We start from the raw sequence: 21,400 nt of genomic DNA, 5'->3' as shown, positions 1-21,400 counted from the left end.
TGTTGAGGATGACCATTGCTCATGATCCTATAGCACTATTACTTTATATAGCCTCCTATTTACTAAGTCAATATGTATGATCCAGATTCTTAAGCATGTTTAGTGTGCCTATATGAACATGATAAAATACTGATGCTGGTACCCTATAATAGGTTGATACTTCATAAACACTGTCACACTCTGAATGGGTATAAAACTGTTTTGTCTACTAGGTCATTGGTCAAATGATCCAACTGTCTGGTTTGACTGCTTTACTTGCTGAAACAAAAAATGTGAAAACAAATATTAAATGGTTCCAATTATCTGAAAGCTCTTTTGCATTAAAATAGGCCTAAAACAACATTTCTAAGAACTGGGCATTTGAAGAACCATTTTAGCTGCCTATTTCTAGTCTGTCTGGTCTAATCTGAGTTTGATAATAGTGCTTTTAATATGATTTCTTGTTCTCTATTTTACTAAACTGCTTACAGTGTTCTTTTCCATTTTTTGTTTGGAGATGTATAACTATTGTATGATGAAGAACCTTGAAATAAATCTGAGCAAATTTGGCATAATATAATTATGATGTGGCATTGACATAGTGAATTCAACACTATCAGTATACATGTCTTGAGTTTTGAAAAATAAGAGCTGTACTAACAGAAACAGTACCTGTACCCATAATTGGGCTAGATCTTTATAGCCATGGTGAGTGATTAGAAACTTGCAAAGTCAAAGCTGATAGTGAGAGATTCACTCTTTCCCTTTGATCAGTGAAATGCATCAGTTGCTTTCTAATTTCATGGACAAACATGGCAATTGCAAATCCAATTATACCTATGATTCCTCAGTAGTTATAACTTATAACTTTTATGCATAGATCTCCATTTCCAGATAGGTTATGACATGGGGACCCACTTAACTGTTTCTCTGTATTGCTCTCCATGCTGAAGTGCTTGTGTCTTAATTTTATGAAATTTAAATTGTATTTATTATGTTGCAGAATTAATATATGATACTTGCATTCTTGCAGCCAATATCTGATAAAGTTTGTTTTTTTTTTAAGCTAAAAATGCTAGAAGAAGGTGTGACTAGATTGGCTATTCACGGTCTTATTGGGAGCTCAGATAAAGAGAGAGAGTATGCAGTAAAGTTATTACTTGACTTTTCAAGCGATGAAGATTATTGTGCAAAAATTGCATCAGAGAAAGGAGCCTTAGTTCTCCTCTCAAGCATGGCTGGGAATCTGGAGCATCCTTCTTTATCCAACCTAGCTGAGGAAATCTTGAAGAGGATGGAAAAGATTGAGGATAATGTTCATCAATTAGCAGCAGCAGGGAGATTTCAACCTTTACTTACCCGGCTATGTGAAGGTAAGTTATATGTGATTTACCACTATTACCAGCAGTTATAAAGATGCTTTGGATTAGAGGCTATAGCAGAAATGGTTGACATGCCACATTGCAACCAGGTGGTTGAGCCTACCCCCAAATTGGAAAAAGATATACACTTAATATATCAAAATGAAAAATATAAGGTTTAAAATTGATAACTTTTATCTAGAAAATTTGTGTGAAAATGCCATAACCTATCTCATAAGTCATAACTTTTATCTTGTTTTGTGTTTCTTTCTTGTTGTGTGGTAGGGCTTGTTCTCCACCCCTTCTTTTGGTTCCTCTTTCTTTTGTTTCTTTTTTCTTTTTGTGATCAATAACTGAAATCTGAAATCTTTAATGAATAAAACATATACAAGAATTTAGAGATGGTACGACCTGCCCTGCTTTTAGGCTGGACTAACCAGCCTAATCTCTTATGATATTACTTCTTTACAAGTGAGCCCAGAATAATTGTCCCTGGTGACCCCTTGTTTGGCAACCCATTTTCTAACCCAGAAATCCAATGAACTGTTATCTCCATATTTCTGATAATCCATTTGATTTCCTTGATCTCTTGCCCGAAATACCAAATCCCTTGTTCATTTTTTTATCAGTAACAGAAGCAAATTTTATTACTTAATGAAATTAGAACAAGTACAAATAATGGGTAGCCTCATCTACCCCCCGTAAAATCAAGACTCTCAAAAAACTATAAACCTTTAGTTCTTTAATCTTACAACTGAGCCCAAAAACAGTGTGCCCTGTTAACCCCTTGTTTTGCTAACTGGTCTGCTAGACTGTTAGCCGATCTTGGAGTCCACTGAATTACCAAATGCATATCCCTTGAAAATCTTTTAAACTTTTTAATTTCATTTATGGAGTTACCAAGGAGTCTTTTTGTTCCGTTTCAACCATCTTATCACTATTTTGGAATCTCCTTCAACTACCAACTTTCTCACCCCCAACTCCAAAGCCTTTTGCATTCCAAAAATCACTGCAGCCAGTTCCACTGTTATGGAGTCACCCATTCCAATAGGGCCTGAATACAATCCCTTGTTCATTATGCTTCAACCAACTTCAACTTGTCACCACTTGTGAATTACCTTCTATTTCCTTAATCTCATTCTTTTATTTTGTTATTTAAAGAACCTTCCTCTTTTTCATTTTTCTTTTTTACTTGTGATGGACAATCTTTTGAATCTGTGGCCTTTCTGAGAAACAGGTACTGATGAAGTTAGAATAGATATGGCATCAATTCTTGGGAGGATGACTTTGACAAATAGCGGTAAAGAGCTCATTGCTAGGCAAGGTGCCAAAATACTTGTTGACATGTTGTCCAAGCCAGAGGCAAGGAAACCAAGCTTGCAAGCATTGTATAATCTGTCCACCCTGGATGATAATGCTACTATCCTTGTTGATTCAGCTGTGCTCCCCGCCCTTACAGATATCCTTCTTAAGAATCTGGATGCTCCATCTGATGTGAAGGAATTGTCAGCATCAATAATTTCAAACATAGTTTCGAATCCAGGTCATTGGGAATTAGCTTCTGCTGACAGAGAAGGAAATTTGATGCAATCAGAAGTCATTATTCATAATCTTTTGGGGCTTCTGTCTGATGCCTCCCCTAAATGTCAGATTGCAGTGCTTCAGATCCTCTATGGAATTGCCACTTCTCCTCAGGCTTCAGGTATGGGTCTTGGTTCCTAGTCAACTAGTTTCTTTGTTGTATTTTATTTCTGTGTTAATCATTTGAATGATTTTATCAAGAAAAACCAGAAAAAGAAACAAACATCAATCCATCCCAGCTAATGAGGAGAGCAATCTGATGGAACTGGACTAAAGATCAAATAAAAGAAACAACATTATACAAAAGGAAAAAATAGAGATTACCTGGAAACCCATTCCCCCAGTACAGCGGAAGATTCCTCCAACACATCTGCATCCACCAAGTTTCATCCTTGGTAAGATCATTGACCAATAAATTTTCAGATCTTGGGACTCTTCTGAACTAGCTATTAAGTTTGGATACCAAGTCTAGCCTCTCCAAGCAAGTGTCTTTGCATCTAGGGCCTGCAGGAGTCATCAGAAATTCACTCAACAATTGTTTGGCATCGCAACAACCTTCTTTACACTTGGAGGAACCAAGATCCTGGGTGTAGTATCCATAGTTGTCAATATGATGCCTAAGCAACAAGGCACCCATGGAGGGTTGCCTCACTTAAGAGCCTAACTATTTTGTACATGGCACTACGGAATATTCTTATATTCTTTATTTCTTAAAAATCTTACCCATTTATAAAAAAGAGAAATGGATGAGCGTCCATTGTCCAACACCCTGATTTATATTTCCAATCCTACCCCTCCCTGATTTCATATTTCCAATCCTATCCCCTCTTAAAATGCTGATTTTATATTTCTAATCCTACCCTTCCCTGATTTCATATTTCCAATCCTATCCCCTCTTAAAATGCCTGAATTATATATATATTTATATAATATATAATATATAATATAATATAGCTGTATCTGTACCATTTATAAAAATGGTACTTTCCATTTTTACCCTTTATCATGTTTTTTATTTTAAATCTTGATTTTCACTTTTCGTTTTTACCCTTTATTATGTTTTTTATTTTCCAATTTTATTTAATTAACAGTTAACACTTGTAATTGGATAGTCTCTGTATCTCATCATTTTCATTTATAAAAATGAGGATGGTGACAATGTTTCGTCAAAAATCCTAATTTTCATGTTCCATTTTTACCCTTTATCATGTTTTTTATTTTAAAGCTTGATTTTCACTTTCCATTTTTACCCTTTGTTATGTTTTTTTTTTTATTTTTTCAATTTTATTTAATTAACGGTTAACACTTGTAATTGGATAAAACAAATAAAATAACAATAAGACTACTGTGGAACCTATTCCTTGCCTTATCTAACCTCTTCATTGATTAGAGCCAACACGTGTCAAAAAATCCTAATTTTCATTTTCCTTTTTTACCCTTCATCATTTTTTTATTTTAAAGCTTGATTTTCACTTTCCATTTTTACCCTTTATTATGTTTTTTTTTTCAATTTTATTTAATTAACGGTTAACACTTGTAATTGGATAAAACAAATAAAATAACAATAAGACTACTATGAAACCTATTCCTCGCCTTATCTGATCTTCTCCTGAAGTACCTACTTAATGAACCTCTTCATTGATTAGAGCCAACACGTGTCAAGTATCGGATGGTTTGCCCAAACCACGAATTTGAATTGAAGGGAAGAATGGATTTTTTCAACCTCTCTATTTTCATCAGGGAACAATCAGATGATTAAATGAAGTTTTTTTTTTTTTTTTTCTCCCTACTTTTTTTCAATTGTCTCCGTTAACGTAATAAGTTGTATTGGATCAGGAAATGCTCTTAGGTTCATTATATTGATTCATTTTAGGTGTTTTTTTCTCGATGATCATTGGACCAATCTGGTAATCTGACACCCTACAACATGATATCGTAGGGGTTGTACTTGGTAGGGTCATAGGGGTTTGGAATGCATTTTGTTGGCAGGAGATCCGGATTCTTCTATATAAATCGAATGGATGTTTGATTCGAATTTGAATATAAATGAATCAAGATTAACCTATATATCCTAATGCTAGCCATTAGATATGCAAATAACGGCCCCACCATTGGCGAGCAGAACGGTAGGAGGCAAAAGGCCAAATGTCATCATTCACACATGAAGCGAAGACATAAATCCTAAAACCCCAATTCTCTCCTTTAAACCCTTCTCTGCATATTGTATATCTTATCCACTCCCCCTACTTTATAGTAGGAAGGAGGAAGTAGAAATGACATCTCTCTTATCCTACACACCTTTCTCCTCAAAATGAAGAAAACAATATAAATTACAGAAAAAACAAAGAAATACGCAAAAAAATTAGAAAAATATAGAAAATCATAAAAATTTCTATACCATACTAAAAAAATGAGAATGTTGTTTGTACCATTTATAAAAATGAGGATGGCGACAATGTTTTGTGAAAAAGCCTGATTTTTGCTTTCCATTTTTATCCTTTTTTAGTTTCTAACTTTATTTAATTAACGGTTAACACTTGTAATTGGACAAAGCAAATAAAATAATAATAGTTTTTTTATTTTTCCAATTTTATTTAATTAATGGTTCATGCTTGTAACAAATAAAATAATAATAAAACCGCTATGGAACCTACTCCTCTCTCCTCTTAGGCCTTATCTGATCTTCTCCCCAAAAGGGCTGCAATCAGATCGGATTCTAATTGGATGTAGCAAAATCTGCATCCAATCCAAATATTAAGAACCTACATTCAAATTTGATCCGAAATTCGATTCGATTTAAAGACTCGGATTCGAATTCGAATTCTAACAAACTCATATCGGATTCAGATTTAATCCGACTCAACTTTAAATTCTTTAAAATACTAGTAAAATTAAAAATTTATTTATTTTTCAACTTTTATATATAATAAATTAATATAAATATAACATACTAAATTTATCATACATAAATTCATATAAAATATAATATTTAAAAAATATTTTTATAAATTTTAATATAATTATATAGAATTTATATATTAAAATTAATAAATATTATAATATAATCATATTCAAATTTTAATCAAATCATATTGGGTCAAATCCAAATCTGATTTGATTATTAATTGGATGTAGATTGTAACATTCGAATTTGATCCGATTACATAAATACGTAATCTGAATCCAAGATAATCAAATTGGATGTCGAATTGGGCCTCAGATTTTCGGGTATCATTGATAGGCCTACTCCCATCAAGCCTACCTGACGAACCTCTTCATTGATTAGAGCCAACATGTGTCAAGTATCAAATGGTTTGCCCAAAACCCACGAATTCAAATTGAAGGGAGGAATGGATTTTTTCGACCTCTTTGTTTTCATCATCGAACAATCAATTAGATGATTAAATGAAGCCTGTTTTGGTTTTCACCCTATTTTTTCAGGTATTTTTTTCCCATTTTCCCTCTATTTCAATTGTCTCCGTTAACATAATAAGTTGTATTGGATCGGGAAATGCTTTCAGGTTCACTATATTGATTTGTTTTAGGGTGTTTTTTCTCGATGATCATTAGGCCAGTCCAACAATCTAACACCATACCAACGTAATACCATAGGGGTTTGGTACTTGGTAGGGTCATAGGGGTTTGGAATGTGTTTTGTTGGCAGGAGTTCTAGACTCTTCTACAAAAATCGGACGGATGTTCAATTCGAATCCGAATATAAATGAATCAAGATCAACCTATATCCAAACGCTAGCCGTTAGATATGCAAATAACGGTCCCACCATTGACGAGTAGAACGACATGAGGCAAAAGGCCAAATATTATCATGCACACATGAAGCGAAAAAATAAATTCTAAAACCCCAGTTCTCTCCTTTAAATCCCTCTCTGTATAGTGTATATCTTATCCATTCCCCCTACTTCACAATAGGGAGGAAATAGAAATGGTGTCTCTTTATCCTATGCACCTTTCTCCTCAAAATAAAGAAAACAATATAAATTACAAAAAAAAACAAAGAAATACACAAAAGCATTTACAAAAAAAAATAGAAAATCATAAAAATTTCTATACCATATATGTATATATATACCCTGATTTTACTTTCCAACTTTACCCTCAACTTTTATTTTTTCCATTATATATATTGTCACTACAAAATAATTATGAAAAACATAAAATGAAGAAAACAATATAAATTACAAAAAACAAAGAAATACATTGAAAATTTACAAAAAATAATGTAGAAAATCATAGAAACTTATATACTGAAAAATGAGAATGGTGCAATTGGTTTGGTCAAAACACTAATTTTACTTTCCAACTTTACCCTCAACTTTATATTTTTCCCATTATATATATGTTATTGCAAAATAATTATGAAAAAACACATAAAATGAAGAAAATAATATAAATTATAAAAAACAAAGAAATACATAGAAAATTTACAAAAAAATAGAAAATCATAAAAATTGAAAAAAATAACATAAATTACAAATCTATACCCAATATATAACATAGTCAAACATCACCATCAATATCAAATACCCCGTGCATCGCACGGACCTGAACTGATAAGCAAAGAACTTAAAATTTTGTCTAATCAACACATTTTCTTCTTTTTCTAGGAAAAAAATAGGGCTCATCTCCTATATTTTCTGAATTTTTGTTTTTTCTTTGTTTTCTTTCCATGAATATGTCCTTTTAATATGAATTTTATACTTTTTATGAAGATTATAGATCATTACTAGTGAAATATGATTGCTGGTTGTTACAGAACTTAGGAAACTTCCCCAGGATTCATGATTTTTATTTTAAAAAAAATCCTTTACCTAGATGACTAGGTGACAAGGTGCCCCATTGTCACCAATCCTTGCCTCAGCACCTTGAAAACTATGGCTGCATCATGGCCAGGAGCTTGGTTCTCAGGGAATTGCCCATAAGCCCATTCACAACTAGACCTAATGGTTTGGATAGTTATTTTGTTCGACAATACCTAGATACATGCCTAGCAAATTGCTGTTGGACATGATATGCACCTAATACAACACCAAGTACTGCATGGAGGCCTTTTGACTACACTTTGTAGGTTAGCACTTATAAAATGTCATATTTTAACAAATCATACAATTAAAATTTTGCATCTGTTGGAAGTTTAATTAAATTTGGCAAGATAGTATTGAGAAATGACTCTTGGCTTAATAAACTAGGTACACAAACAAGATATTAGCATATTAAATGGAATACCCTTAACTGTATATGTGTCTTGGATATTTTTTAGTCTATCCATGTTCTGGGTTTTAGGAAATAGATAGTTGTGTACCCATTTCCTTTGTATCCATGTCTGCATCCAAAACTGGGTATCTTAGATTTTGTTATTAATAAGCTTTCCTAGATCTATGAAGTCAGAATTGAAGTGGTGGAGCTAATAAACATTTGGAGGGTTGCAGGCAAAACAGAATGAATGGATGCAAACAATAGAGAGGGGGGGTAGAGCTGAAGGGGTGAAGGAAATTTCAAATGAGGAGTGTCTGGTTGCCAAAGCCTTTTCTTGGATAGGAGGTTAAGTAGTTTGGTGCCCTCTGTTTAGAAGGAATCTAAGTGACTGGGAGGTTGAGATGTGGATGGAGCTGATGCAGCAAATCTCTGCCATTACACCTGATAGTATGAGCAGGGATAAGAGATTCTAGATATGGGAAAAAGAAGGTAATTTCAGTCAGATCCTTTTGCAATATGCTCACAGAGGTGGAGATGATGGACTTCCCAGTAGCCAAAATGTGGATACTGCAGTTCCTCCAAAAGGCTGAATGTCTTGGCTAGGTAAGTGTCTGACAGTGCTGAATGTCCAAAATGGGTGGCAGTGCTGGGTAAGTGTCTGACAGCGGATGTCTTGGCTAGGAGAAGGCTGAATGTGCTGCCTAGCAGATGTGTAATGTGTGGGGGAGCTTCTGAAGATTCAGATCATTTGCTGATTCACTGAGAGCTGCGAGAAACCTTTGGGGGGCTGTTTGAAATTCATTTTTGTTTTCCAGAAAATTTATTGGTGGTTCTAAGGAGTTGGCAGCTGGAAGGTCTTTCTAAAAAAGGCAAGGTTATTTGGGGAGTAGGACCAGCTTTAGTGGTTTGGACAATATGGATGGAAATTTTAGAAAATCAGGGAGCTTTTGTGGATGGGAGACAAATTCTTGATGGGGTGCTGGTGGAATCAAGGCGGAGTGGGGAAGAAGTGCTATTTAAAGTTGACTTGGAGAAGGCTTATGATCATGTAAACTGGGGCTTTTTGGTTTACATGCACGAGAGATTCAACTTTGGCAGGAAATGGAGAAACCGGATGAAAGTATGTCACCACAACAAGCTTCTCAGTAATGATAACTGGCAATCCAACAGGAAGCTTCTGTAGCTCTAGGGGAATCAGATAAGGAGACCCACTGTTTCCTTTGCTGTTCATTTGTATTTTGTAGAACAAAGGCTCTAAATACTATAGTGAGCAAAGTGGTCGAAGGGGGTTTCTTAGAGGACTTCAAGCTCAAGGTGGGGGAAGTGGTCGAAGGGGGTTTCCAAAACCTCATGGGTACTTTAAATAATTTTCCCTATTATTATTATTATTTATTAGGCTTGGACATTCTCTTTACTTTTTCTCTCTATATTTTGTTCCTTTTCTGTGATGTTTAATGCAAGAATCAGGTAAACCTTTATTCATTCATCACACTTAGTTTATTTTCATTATTTCAGTACATAACATGATGATTGAATAAAACCCAGTTAGCCAGAAAATGGATCATTTTACTGGAAACTCAAGGTACATGAAAGAGAATTGGTGATCAAACCAACAATGATGGGAAAATGAATCCTCTTTTTAGCTGTAAAATAAATCTGTTGGTTTAGCTCTTGCTAAATGAGCTTGGTTCCTTATTTCACTTTGATTTGTTGATGAAAACAATGCATCACTAATCCTACTTTCTTGTCATTCTGGAGTAATACCCAGCTAAAGTTGATTTTTCTTTGATATTGACTACACAAGTTGTCTTATCAAGTAGGACTACTTGAATAGAATTGCCATTATATTTAATTTTTCATGCTTTGTTTCTAGACATTCTATTTTAGCATCACCCATATTTGCAGCATTATACTTGTTCCTTTCAAACATGCTATCTATAGTCCATAAACTACCGTCTCATCATCATCAAAGCCATATTCCAACCATATGGGGTTGGCTCAAATATTATCCTTAAGCCTGTTTATTATGTGCTGACTGGGGCTCTGTCTTGCAGAATCAGTGGCCAGATGTATAGAATCCATTGATGGCATTAGGACAATTATACAACATCTTGAACACCAAGAAACTGATCATAGGATTTCTTCTTTTAGGCTTACAAGAATCCTCTCAGAAAGGTTGGACCAAGTTCTGGTTACCGTGCTGAGAGAATCCAACAAGCTTCCATTATTCAAAAACAAGCTATTGGACAACCAATGTTCAGATGGTGAGAGATCTGAGGCTGCATGCATACTTGCCAACATACCATTATCAGATGATGAGGTGAAAACAATCCTAGAAATCAGTCTTGTTGGATGGATAGTCACTGCTCTCAGAGAGCATCGCCATAGCTCTTTTCGGAGGACATCCAGGCCAACATCAAGCATGGTGGAAGGGCTTGTTGGGCTCTTACTTCATTTCTCAAAGAGCCCTGATCCAACAATCATGAGCATGGTTCAAGAGCATAGGCTAATGACAATATTCTGTGAACAGCTTAGTTTCCCCTCAAATTCAAGAGTGAAGCAGCGAGCTGCTTGTGGTTTGAAGTACTTGTCTGAGTATGGGAGGGTACAAGCCGCATCCAGGGACTCAGAACCACAGCCTCCAAATGGGTTCTGCTCCTTCTTGACGTTCATGTGTGGAAGGGCAACTATGGTCCCAACAACTTGTCCCATACACAATGTGCCATGTGAAGATGACAGCCAGTTTTGCTTGCTGAAGGGTAATTGCATTAAGCTTCTTGTTGATCTTCTGACAGATCAAGACACCAGTGTTCAAATTGCTGCAGTAGAGGCGCTTTCCACTCTTGTTTTTTGTGATACTTCTCATGGTCTCAAGCGGGCTATTGATGAACTTGAAGAACTAGGCGTGATTGATGCTGTGATCGATCTGTTCACAGAAGTCCGTCCAGGGGAACTTCAAGAGAAAGCAATTTTGATTGTAGACAGGGTCTTGAGAGTAGACAGCCATGCCCAGCGGCACTCCTGCAATCAGACTCTTGTCAGGGCATTGGTAGAAGCTTTTAAACATGGAAATGCCAACACAAAGAGGTACGCTCAGGATGCTTTGACCAATCTAAAGCAGTTGTCAGGGATCAGTGGAAAGAACTCAAATCAATCTCGAGGATGGCGATTACATACTGAACCATGAAATGAGGGTAGGGTCTTGTTTCAGATATCAACTCTGCTCATGTATGCTACAGTCAAATATCTTTGTATAAAGTTATAGTCTCATTGATTTTTCAGGTCTTTGTCAAATAAATACAAAATGATGATCTCCATGGTTTTTAAGGGCCTTCTATGACCCTTATTTTATAACAGCATTATAATGATATAAGAACGGTTATTTCTGTTATGGAAGATTTGTCCTAATTTTTCCTTCGTTATTATAATACTTTAATATTATTTAAATATTATTTAATTTTCCTTTTCTCTTTTGTTCCATTCGATACAATATATGGGTTTTTTTAATTACTTATTTACTTTTACATTAATTCGTATATAATAAATTTATATAAATATAAAATATTCAATTTATTAATTACAAATTTTATATAATTATATTACACATATATACCTCCTACGAGCTTCAGAGTTCACACTTGTAAAGGGTTCCTTCCTGCAAGGTTCAAAATATCAATATGCCCGATACACTCCGGTAGGAGCATATTAGGCAAATCAATACTGCTTTTTGTTGCTTTTTTATTTTTTATTTTTTTCACAATTGGTTCAGGGGGGCCGGTTTAGGGCTCCTCCACCCCTGAACCGGTCAGACCCCCCGATACACTCACTGTAAGGTCGTATCGGAGGGGTCCAGAATGATACGTCGATACTTTGAACCTTGCCTCCCTGCTCCTTCTTTTCTTTTCCAAAATGATTATATCCCATTGAATGTTTTATCTTCTTCGCATCTAATAGACCTCAAAACCCGATTTCGCCAACTCCTCAGCCCTCACTCATGCCCCTTCTCATACAATTGCTCAAATCTGGACGATTCTTCTCTTCCTACCATCCTGTTCGACCACTTGATCAACTCTCGTGACTTATGCGGTAAACAGACCAATTTAATGATTTCTACAAATTACCTCTCAGAAACTGTAAATTAATCTTCTCACCTGGGCCAACGCTCATCAGCACCTTAACTATTAATACCAGAAACGTAATCTGAGCTACCTAAAAGAAAAGTCTGATGAAACCTTTATGCTGTCTTTGGTTTGAAAGAAAAGGTAGGGAAATACGAAATTTGAGTTCAGGTGATTTAAAGAAGGTAGAATAAAGAGAGACAAAAACCAATAAATCATGAAAAGGCAAAGTTGGGTTTCTGAAAAAAATTCATCCACACACATTACACATACACACAAGCTGATCTTAACTGGAGAGCTAAACGTCACTTGATAGGGGAGGTTTAGTTCATTTTAAAAAGAGTTTGAGAGTTTTAAGTCTTTTACCCATAAATAAATATGGCCAATTTTGAGCTTTTGTGAGTTTTATGAGCGGCGTGTCTATTTGGCTTTCTGTCTTTTTAAGAAAGGTTCAAAATATTGATATATCGGATACGGCAGAAGGGGTGTATTTGTTCTTTGGACCTCACTTTTTTTTTTCTTTAAAACCTTTTGAAACGTATCCACAGGCCACTTATAGGATACGATGTGCTTGTAAATGCCCCAATAACGGCTTTTAAATATGCATTAGTTATGTACCTAAACCATTTTGGTGGTGTTTGGAACTGTGGACGTTTATTGAATAAATGCTGCCACATAGGCACCACTTCGGCATTTCCCTCATTATGTGGGTCTATACGCATAGAGACTCGTAAAAGCAAGCATTGATTTATGTGTGCGCCTACCATTTGGAAAAGCTTCATTTTAGCGCTCTCCTTAATAGATAGGCATTTATTCATATTTTGATGATGTGGTGCCTAAATGTCAATAAACAAATTTATTATTGTTTTTTTTTTGGTTTTACAAACAAATTAAATACAAACGAATTTATTATTATTGCCAAAACACCATTTTGAGGAGAAACGGAATATCTTTTCATTTGAGATAAACGCTGGCTTCTGCAACCATGTCTTGAAAAGATTGGAGTACTGTCAGGAGCCTAAAAACTGCTTTACAATTTACATGGATTTTTTTGTGTGTTTTGGCAAAAAGATCTTTTCATTTAATAGCAGAAAATAACCGTACATGGAGAGTTAGAGAGGAGATATAATGGAGGTTAAGCTGTCCTATTTATATGTACACACTCAAGTGAATCAAAAGGTGACAAAAGCTTCTTAAGTTCAGTGCAGTGAAGCTGCTCAGTCCATGTGCTTGGTTTGCTTCTGTCGTTCAAAAAATTGATTAGTTGCAGTGAAGCTGCTCAGTCCATGTGCTTGGTTTGTTTCTGTCGTTCAAAAAATTGATTAGTTGCAGGGAGTCGCTATGTATTATCTATCAGTTTTGTAGTATTTCTCTGTAAAGCTGCCTTCAGGCCCCTATGAGGGTTCTAATTTCTGTCGATCATAGCTCCCCTTGTGGGATGGTTGCACTACCATTAGGACATTGGAGGATTAAAGCTCGTCCTACATATTGATAGCTGTGTTCATTATTCAAATCATAAGATTTATCCAGATATAACATAACTTTCCATAGACAATTGACCACATGTTGCAAATCCAATAGGACGGATTGTAGGATTGACAACTTCAACTTGGACCGACTGTTATTGTTTTACAACAACCATTTTAAATTTTTAATATCCCAAGTGCGATTGAACAATTTAGGGGTATTCATAAAAACTGAAAGACTGAAGGATCAGTTTGGTTTTAATTAATCTAAAAAATAATTAACAGTTAATCAAACCAATATTTATATTTATTTATAATGTATATTATAAATATAACAAAAGCAAAAAGCAAAAAACCAATGAAGGGTAGGTGGGAGATGATAGTTTTGATGTACAGCCACTGAACCAGCCTGCCCCCACAAGCCTCCATCCCCTGAGCCGGTTGGACCATTGAGCTTTTAAATTTTCATATATAAAAGGCAACTGTGGTCCATGTACTTTCTTTTAAGGCCTGCGTCTGATTTCAGTATACAAAGGTCCTCCCTGGAGAAGAAGGGACCACCTACAACAATTATATACTGACAAAGCATGATGAGCAATAAAACCCTTTTGGCCCGCATTACTGTTCAAGGATACCCCATTTCTCTTTCACTAGAAAATGACCCTTTCTTTAATTGGGAAATGACAGTTCACTTCAGCTGAGGGTCAGAAATTTTGGGCCCAAACGACAGTTTGGATTTGGGGCACTCACATTTATATATCATTTTGTGTTTCAAATTTATAATTTGAGTTCCTTATTTTAAAAATCAAATCATGTTTCATTTATAACTGATAACCTATCTTATATTATATTCTAAAATGCAGCTCTCCACATCATACTCTTCATATTGCTTCCCAATCTCTTAAGAAAATTGTTTTTTTTTTTTAAATAAAAGTTAAATATGGAGCCATTTAAGTTCGCCCACAACCAATTCGGTTAATTTTAACATCATCCCATGCATGGCACAGGTCTCCTTCTAGTTTTTTTTTTTTAATCTAACAAAAACAATAACTTATATTATCAGCTCTATTCTCCCTTCCTACAAGTTTTAGTAGCCAAATCATGAGCTATCTAATTTATTAGACTGCCTCTCTATATGGTGTATTTTATATCTGTCAAAGTGTTTTTGTAGGTCCACCATTGCATCTCTAATTCTCTATATATGTAGTAGTAATACTATTTATGATGTCTACAATGGCTAAAGCATCACAAAATACCACCATATCTTTTATATTTCTTTGCTTTCTAAAGACCCGGAATAAGTGCTTCCCATTAGGCTTGCTTAACTTGGAGTTTGTAACCTGTTGCTGCTACTACTTTGTTACAACACATATTATTAGGAATCAGCTGTCCGATTCAACGATGGCATTAATGAATCATCGGTCTTGATGAGGTGTAATTTTGCATGATCTAGTAAATAAAAGTCACGTGGGCGTGATCTGTCTACAGGATGATAACTCAGTAAAGGGAGTCTATTTAGCGGTATGCGGAGTTCGACATAAAGTCATTTCGGCATAAGGTCACCTCGATATAACACCACCTCGGCGGCTAATCGAGCTCGGGGCCCGAAAATCGAAATAATACGTAATAAATCCCAATAGCTTCCCAGCAGACTTTGAATATTACAGAATCATACCGCATAACGGCAAGCCTTATCTTCTCCCCGTTTGAATCGGGCGGCGATAATGAGGTTCATTGACTAATACGTTACTCCTCGACTAAAGCGGAAACGGATCTCGTCCATTCAGGCCGCGGATCTCGGAACTGTTCCGGGAAACCCGCAATAACTCAGCTATATAAAGGCATCAATCCCTTCATGGTCCAAGTACGCACGATTACTTGCATCCAAGCTCTCTAGTATTCAAATTCTAGCTCGTAATCACGACACAATACTGACTTAAGCATCGGAGCGACCTTGCCGGGTTAGTCGCCCCGGGTGCTCTAATCCTCTGTCTTGCAGCTTGGTCCAGCTCGCTACACAACTAAGGTCCAGATCATCTTCCAGCTAGGAGCTTCCAGATCGTATATCATCAAGTGTATAAGCAATATTGGGATTCTTCTATTAATAGAACATTCTTCATTTTCCTTCTAGTTTCATCTAAAAGAATAGAACTCAAATCATTGAACGTTTTTATAATAAATTTTGTATTTAAATTAGGAAATTTAATCAAACACATAAAACATGGATCTCACATCTTTTGAAGTTTGTTTTTTTATACATAATCACATGTTTGAAGAGATAAATAATTTTTTTTTTCTTTTTTAAGTGGAATTAACTATTTTCACCTTTTTTAAGAGTGGGTAAATACATGTCTAAAGAGGAAAAGTTCAAATTGATTTCATTGCACTAAAATATCAATCAATACAAAGGTCCTCCCTAAATAGTTTATAAATGAAGGGGAAAATGAATGGACCATGTATAACAACTAGAGACTGATAAAGAATGATGGCAGTAAAACCGTTTGGACCGGCATAGTTGTCAAATGAAAATATCATAAAAATTAAAGGAGACCTTAATTCTTTTTGTCTTTTTATCATTTCATGTGTTAGCTACTGATAATTGAGACAATGAGGGTAGTGTTAGGTTTATGGTTCTAAATAATGGCGGTATGGTTTCAAAATCATACCATTCTTTTTATATACAATGCAAAAGAGGATGTTTTTTTTGTGAATAGTGATATGTGAGAATTGATTGTATGATTTATGTGTACATGTATTTTCACTATCTACTTTGATGGTATAAAGACACTACAACTAAAGCCACAAGAGTATGTGAGATACACCAACTTTTATGTATAATTACATTAAGGAACCTTTTTCTAGTCTAGTTTAAATCTATACTACTTTAAAAATTACAAATAACCTCAAGAATATTTCTGGAATTTTGTGAAGATAAAATTTATCCCTCTATATTTAAATTTATTGATAAAAAATGAGGATAAATAGGGTATTCATTTATTGATATTAAATGAGTTGAAAAGAGTTAATTTTAAGATATTCAATGCATTCAATTATCTCTCATTAAATCTAACATTAAGGTATTAATTTGCATTCACCTTCATTGATTCATATATTTAAGGATTCTTTGTTTCCTCTCATCATTAAATTCTATAATTAAATACATACATAATAAATTAACAATTTCAATAACATAAAAATTATACTTTTAAAATCTACCTGGAAAAAATAGTATTTTCATCTAGGTAGTGGTAAAAAATTAAACCATTTGGGTCAAATGGGCCGATCCATGTTGCCACAATTAAATAATAAGTATGATAAACAATGTTTTAAAAACCGACCCCCTTTTGCTTTCGAGTCACAGGTCTCTGGTTTGACTGTCAAGGTCAAACGAGTCAAACTGCTCTACGTTAACACTATGTGTGTGTGTGTGTGTGAAAATACATATTTTATTAATAAATAGTATAATTATGTTTTACATATATCATAGTTATGTTTTACATATATTTTATAATTATGTTTTACATATAATATGTGTATTATGTTACATTTATTTATGTTTTTTAATTCTGTTTTAAATTTTTATTTATAAAAAATATTAAAAATTGCAATTTGGGGCCAAAAGTGTTTTTTTTTTGCAAAAATAGCAATGCAAGGCACATAATGCCCTTGGAACGTATAGGTCTTGAAAAGTTACTCAAAAAAGAAAAAAAAAAGATAACCCCAATCGGACATCGGAGTGCAAAGTTATGGCTTCCAAAAGTTTGCACATAATTAAGTGTGCAACTTGCAACTTAATTACTGGGTCGAACAGGTTAATGGTTGAACTGCCCAAGTTAAACGATTTTTAATTAAAAGAGGGGGTTTCAATAGAACTAAACCTAGAATCAAGGCCGAGTGACAGTCCAAACGGTTCAATCAGGCAAGTCAACAACAAGTTGAAAACATTGATTATAAATAAGAAATATTTTTATTAATGATGGAAATGAAATATAAAATTTAAAATGAATTGGAAGTAAAACTATTTTCCTATTATCTCTCATTAAATCTCATATCTAAGGTATATTCTCTTATTAAATCCTATATTTAAGATATATTTTCTCATCATTAAATTCTACTAACTAAATCCACAACATTAATTATAATAATATAAAAATAAATATTTTAAAAAATAATTTAAAAACAAAACCATTTTCTTCCCTTTCGATGGTGGGTAAGCAACTCAACCATTTGGGGTCAAACTCATTAATAAATAATGCCATAAATAAAAGTAATAAAAATTAAAATATATAATACAAAAAAATGGGGCATGCCATTAATATTATATATTCATTATAATGAACAAAAATAAATATGAAATATAAGAAGTATTTTTATAAATGATGAAAATGGAATGGAAAAATTAAAATCAACCTAAAAATGAAATGATGTCATAGTCAAATAATAAAATTTTTAAAAATAGAAAATACAAAGAATCACAAAAACAAATATTATACATAAGGTCTAATTTTATCAATAATGGAAATGTAATCAAATTATTTTTCTTTTTGGGTCGTGGGTTAGTGGTTTGGGTCAAATGGATTAATCGATGATATAATAGTTAAATAATAAATATTTAAAAAATTATAAAAAAGTACAAATAATCAAAAAAATATAAAAAAATACATACTAATTATGTTAAACAAAAATTAAGTGTGATAAATAAAAACTATGTATATACACAAAAGATAAAAACATACAGAGTTTTGTCAAAGGCATTTCAGAACATTTATAATGTTATATAATCATCATATTAAATAAAAATTATTTTTGTTTAAAATAGAAATGGAATACAAAATTTAGTAGTAGTAGTAGTAGTAATAATAATAATAATAATAATAATAATTGTTATTGTAATTTAAAATTTCTGTAGGTACACATTTAATACAAGTATTTAAGTCTATTTTTAACCATATTGTTACTTATATTAATTTTCAATTTCTATCCTAACCATGATATCTGATGAGGGCGGATTTGGCCCTCCAATGACATTATGACACATGGCACCTCATGACAATTAGGTGCAGCCCGACACTTTACAAGCAACTTGCCATCAAGCAGCCTGGCACTTCACAGGCAGCTCGGCACCTCACAGGCAGCTTGCCACCAAGCAGCCCGACACTTCACAGGCAGCTTGGCACCTTACAGGCAGCTCGCTTCCCAGTCAGACCGACCGCCACGTGGTAATTCCAAGGATCTCATCATCGTACCGCGCGTCTTACGGGATCGTACCTTGTAGCGGCTATATTAGCTCACCCACTCCCCGATTCAGGCGGAAATGGACAACCTTACCGGTTGGTGGCGCTATCCCCAACTAACACGGAAACAGATCCCATCACAGTGGGGATCCAGGAACTACTCCACCGAAACCGCAAGGACTCTAGTATATAAAGACCTTACCCCCCAGGGGCGAAGGTATGCGTAATCTCTGCTCTCTAGCTCTCTCACAATCTGATATCATTTTCAGCTCACAACTAAGTACTAACTTAGCCATCAGAGTCACCCTGCCGAGTAAACAACCCCGGGTTCTCTAATTCAATTATTGCAGATCAACTAGGTCCACCGTCTACAAAGATGAGCAGGTCATCTCCTACAGGGAGCATCCGGATTGCGTTACACTAGGCAGCTCCACTTCGGCCTCTGAGTCATCGACCATTTGGGAGCAGACCAAATGACGAGATACTTAACCAAAAAACTGATACATGAACAAAAATCGATACATCAATATCTAAAATTAAAATAATTAATATGAAAAAAATCCATATGCAACACACGCACTTAATTACTAGTAACAATATAAAAAAAGATAATTGTACTAATTACCTGAACTGGAAATAACACATAAATGTTGATTGTATTCATAAATCACAAAATTCAAATAAAGTACAAACACAACCATGAACTGAACACCCTCTTATTATTTTGTTTATTTTTTAAATAAAGAAAATATGTTATAACTCGAAAGGAGTACAATGTTTTCCTTGTTGGCTGCAAGTATAGAAATATGTTTTGGTTGATGCGCATGAACCACTTGTCCGCCCAAGGATATGTATGCATGAAATATAAGATGGATTGGATTGTCCCATTAAAAACATTTACACAAAAACTGTACGTCTCTAAACTGATGGACTCAGTGGCTCCACCTCCACGCTCCTCCTGATTCCTGAATTATGAGTTTTTCGTGAGACATCAATGGTCGAACTCCAATCATATATTTGGACTTGATTTTGGATAGGGTTTTCTTAAAATTGGCAAAAAAAAAAACTTATTAATTTAGTCAAAATCTATTCATCATGTGGATAGTTGAATTGGGTCTTGGGTTACACATTATAGTACGTGCAAAACCTATGCATTTTAAGACACCAAAGGGCCTTGCCTCACTATTTTTGTCAAAACAAAATCCTTTTTGGCCTTAAATTTCAATTTTTAGTGTTTTTATAAGTAAAAAAGTAAAAAAAAAACTGAAATAAAAATATAAATTAAACATAAAATAGTTGTAAACTTGTATTTGCATTATATATATTTGTATTTATATTCCTCCCAAACTGAGCCTAGGTCTCATTTTGAAAATAGTATAAATACAAATATATAGAATGCAAAACCCTATGTATTTGTACTGTACATATTTGTATTTGTACTCTTTTCAAACTGAACCCATTTGTATTCTTTTTTAAGCTGAGCCTTTTTTTTTAACCCCAAACTTTGTTCAGGTAGAGGAGTGGTCCTCTCAAAATTTATTAACCATTATCAAACAGAAAATTAAAATCATGGTTTTCAAAATCGGACTGGATCGGAAAAACTGGGAATTGGTCAGGTGACCGGTTCCGTTTTTCCCCAAAACTAGATTTTCTCAAAAAACTGTTGATTTTGGTCAACAAACCGCTGATCTGGGTGATTAATTGTTCGAACCATTCGAACAGTTTTGACCATTTTTTATTTTTTAATTTTTTTGTTAGAATGGGCCAATCGTTCAATTTGAACAATCAGACTGTTCGACCCAGGAACCGGACCCCTGACCGGTTCGTTCTCCAGGTCAGTTTTAAAAACCTTAATTAAAATTAACAAGAGAGGAAATAGCCCGAGCCTAAACTGCAAAATGATCCTCCATAAACTAACTAAATCAAAATCAGACTAATTACTTGTTGAGTGGATTGTTTGAAGATGGTGAGTTAACAAAACTAATCTATCTGCTTTTTTTTTTTCTTTTAATGTTAACATATTGGATTGAATTGAATAGTTCTGTTGCGTTATGGAAAAGGACATTTATATACACCAGTTGAATCTTTATCCACCTTCAGCTCTAGTCAACGTTGTTGGATTACTTTATAATCCCGCAACCAAACTTGTTTCCATCCTTCCTTTGTGGGTAGTAAATCCACAAACAATAGGTTCCCAATTGCCTACGATGTGTTAATATGTTGTCCATAACTTTTAATTAAACCAAAAGTGTTAATAGGTCAAAGACGAAGGTAATGGCCCCCATTGGTATTAAAGAGGCAAGGAGTAGGCCTTGAGGTGTTTTGAAGGTAGAAGCAAAAAATGGGATTTGATTCTAAACATACAAGCATGAAAATATTCTCAATGCACGACTGTAAAAGTCTAATGAAGATGGTGTGAAGATGGTTCTATGAGGACCAAATTCGAA

General features: G+C 34.3%; 1 protein-coding gene across 1 annotated transcript in view; it reads left to right on the top strand.

Annotated features, from left to right (window-relative positions):
- LOC104594910 (U-box domain-containing protein 44-like) overlaps nucleotides 1-11,526 on the top strand; it is a 29,535-nt gene extending 18,009 nt beyond the window's left edge. The window contains exons 3-5 of the mRNA XM_010255459.3: nucleotides 1,046-1,352; nucleotides 2,578-3,042; nucleotides 10,190-11,526. Coding sequence (XP_010253761.1) covers nucleotides 1,046-1,352; nucleotides 2,578-3,042; nucleotides 10,190-11,322 — 1,905 coding nt within the window. The 3' untranslated portion in view covers nucleotides 11,323-11,526. The remainder of the gene's footprint in view (nucleotides 1-1,045; nucleotides 1,353-2,577; nucleotides 3,043-10,189) is intronic.
- Nucleotides 11,527-21,400: the final 9,874 nt, after the last annotated feature.

Source organism: Nelumbo nucifera, chromosome 2 (assembly GCF_055504915.1).
Source record: "Nelumbo nucifera cultivar China Antique chromosome 2, China Antique-T2T, whole genome shotgun sequence".
Classification (NCBI taxonomy): domain Eukaryota; kingdom Viridiplantae; phylum Streptophyta; class Magnoliopsida; order Proteales; family Nelumbonaceae; genus Nelumbo; species Nelumbo nucifera.
Note: the sequence above shows the minus strand (reverse complement) of the source record. Positions and strands in the feature narration are given on the sequence as shown.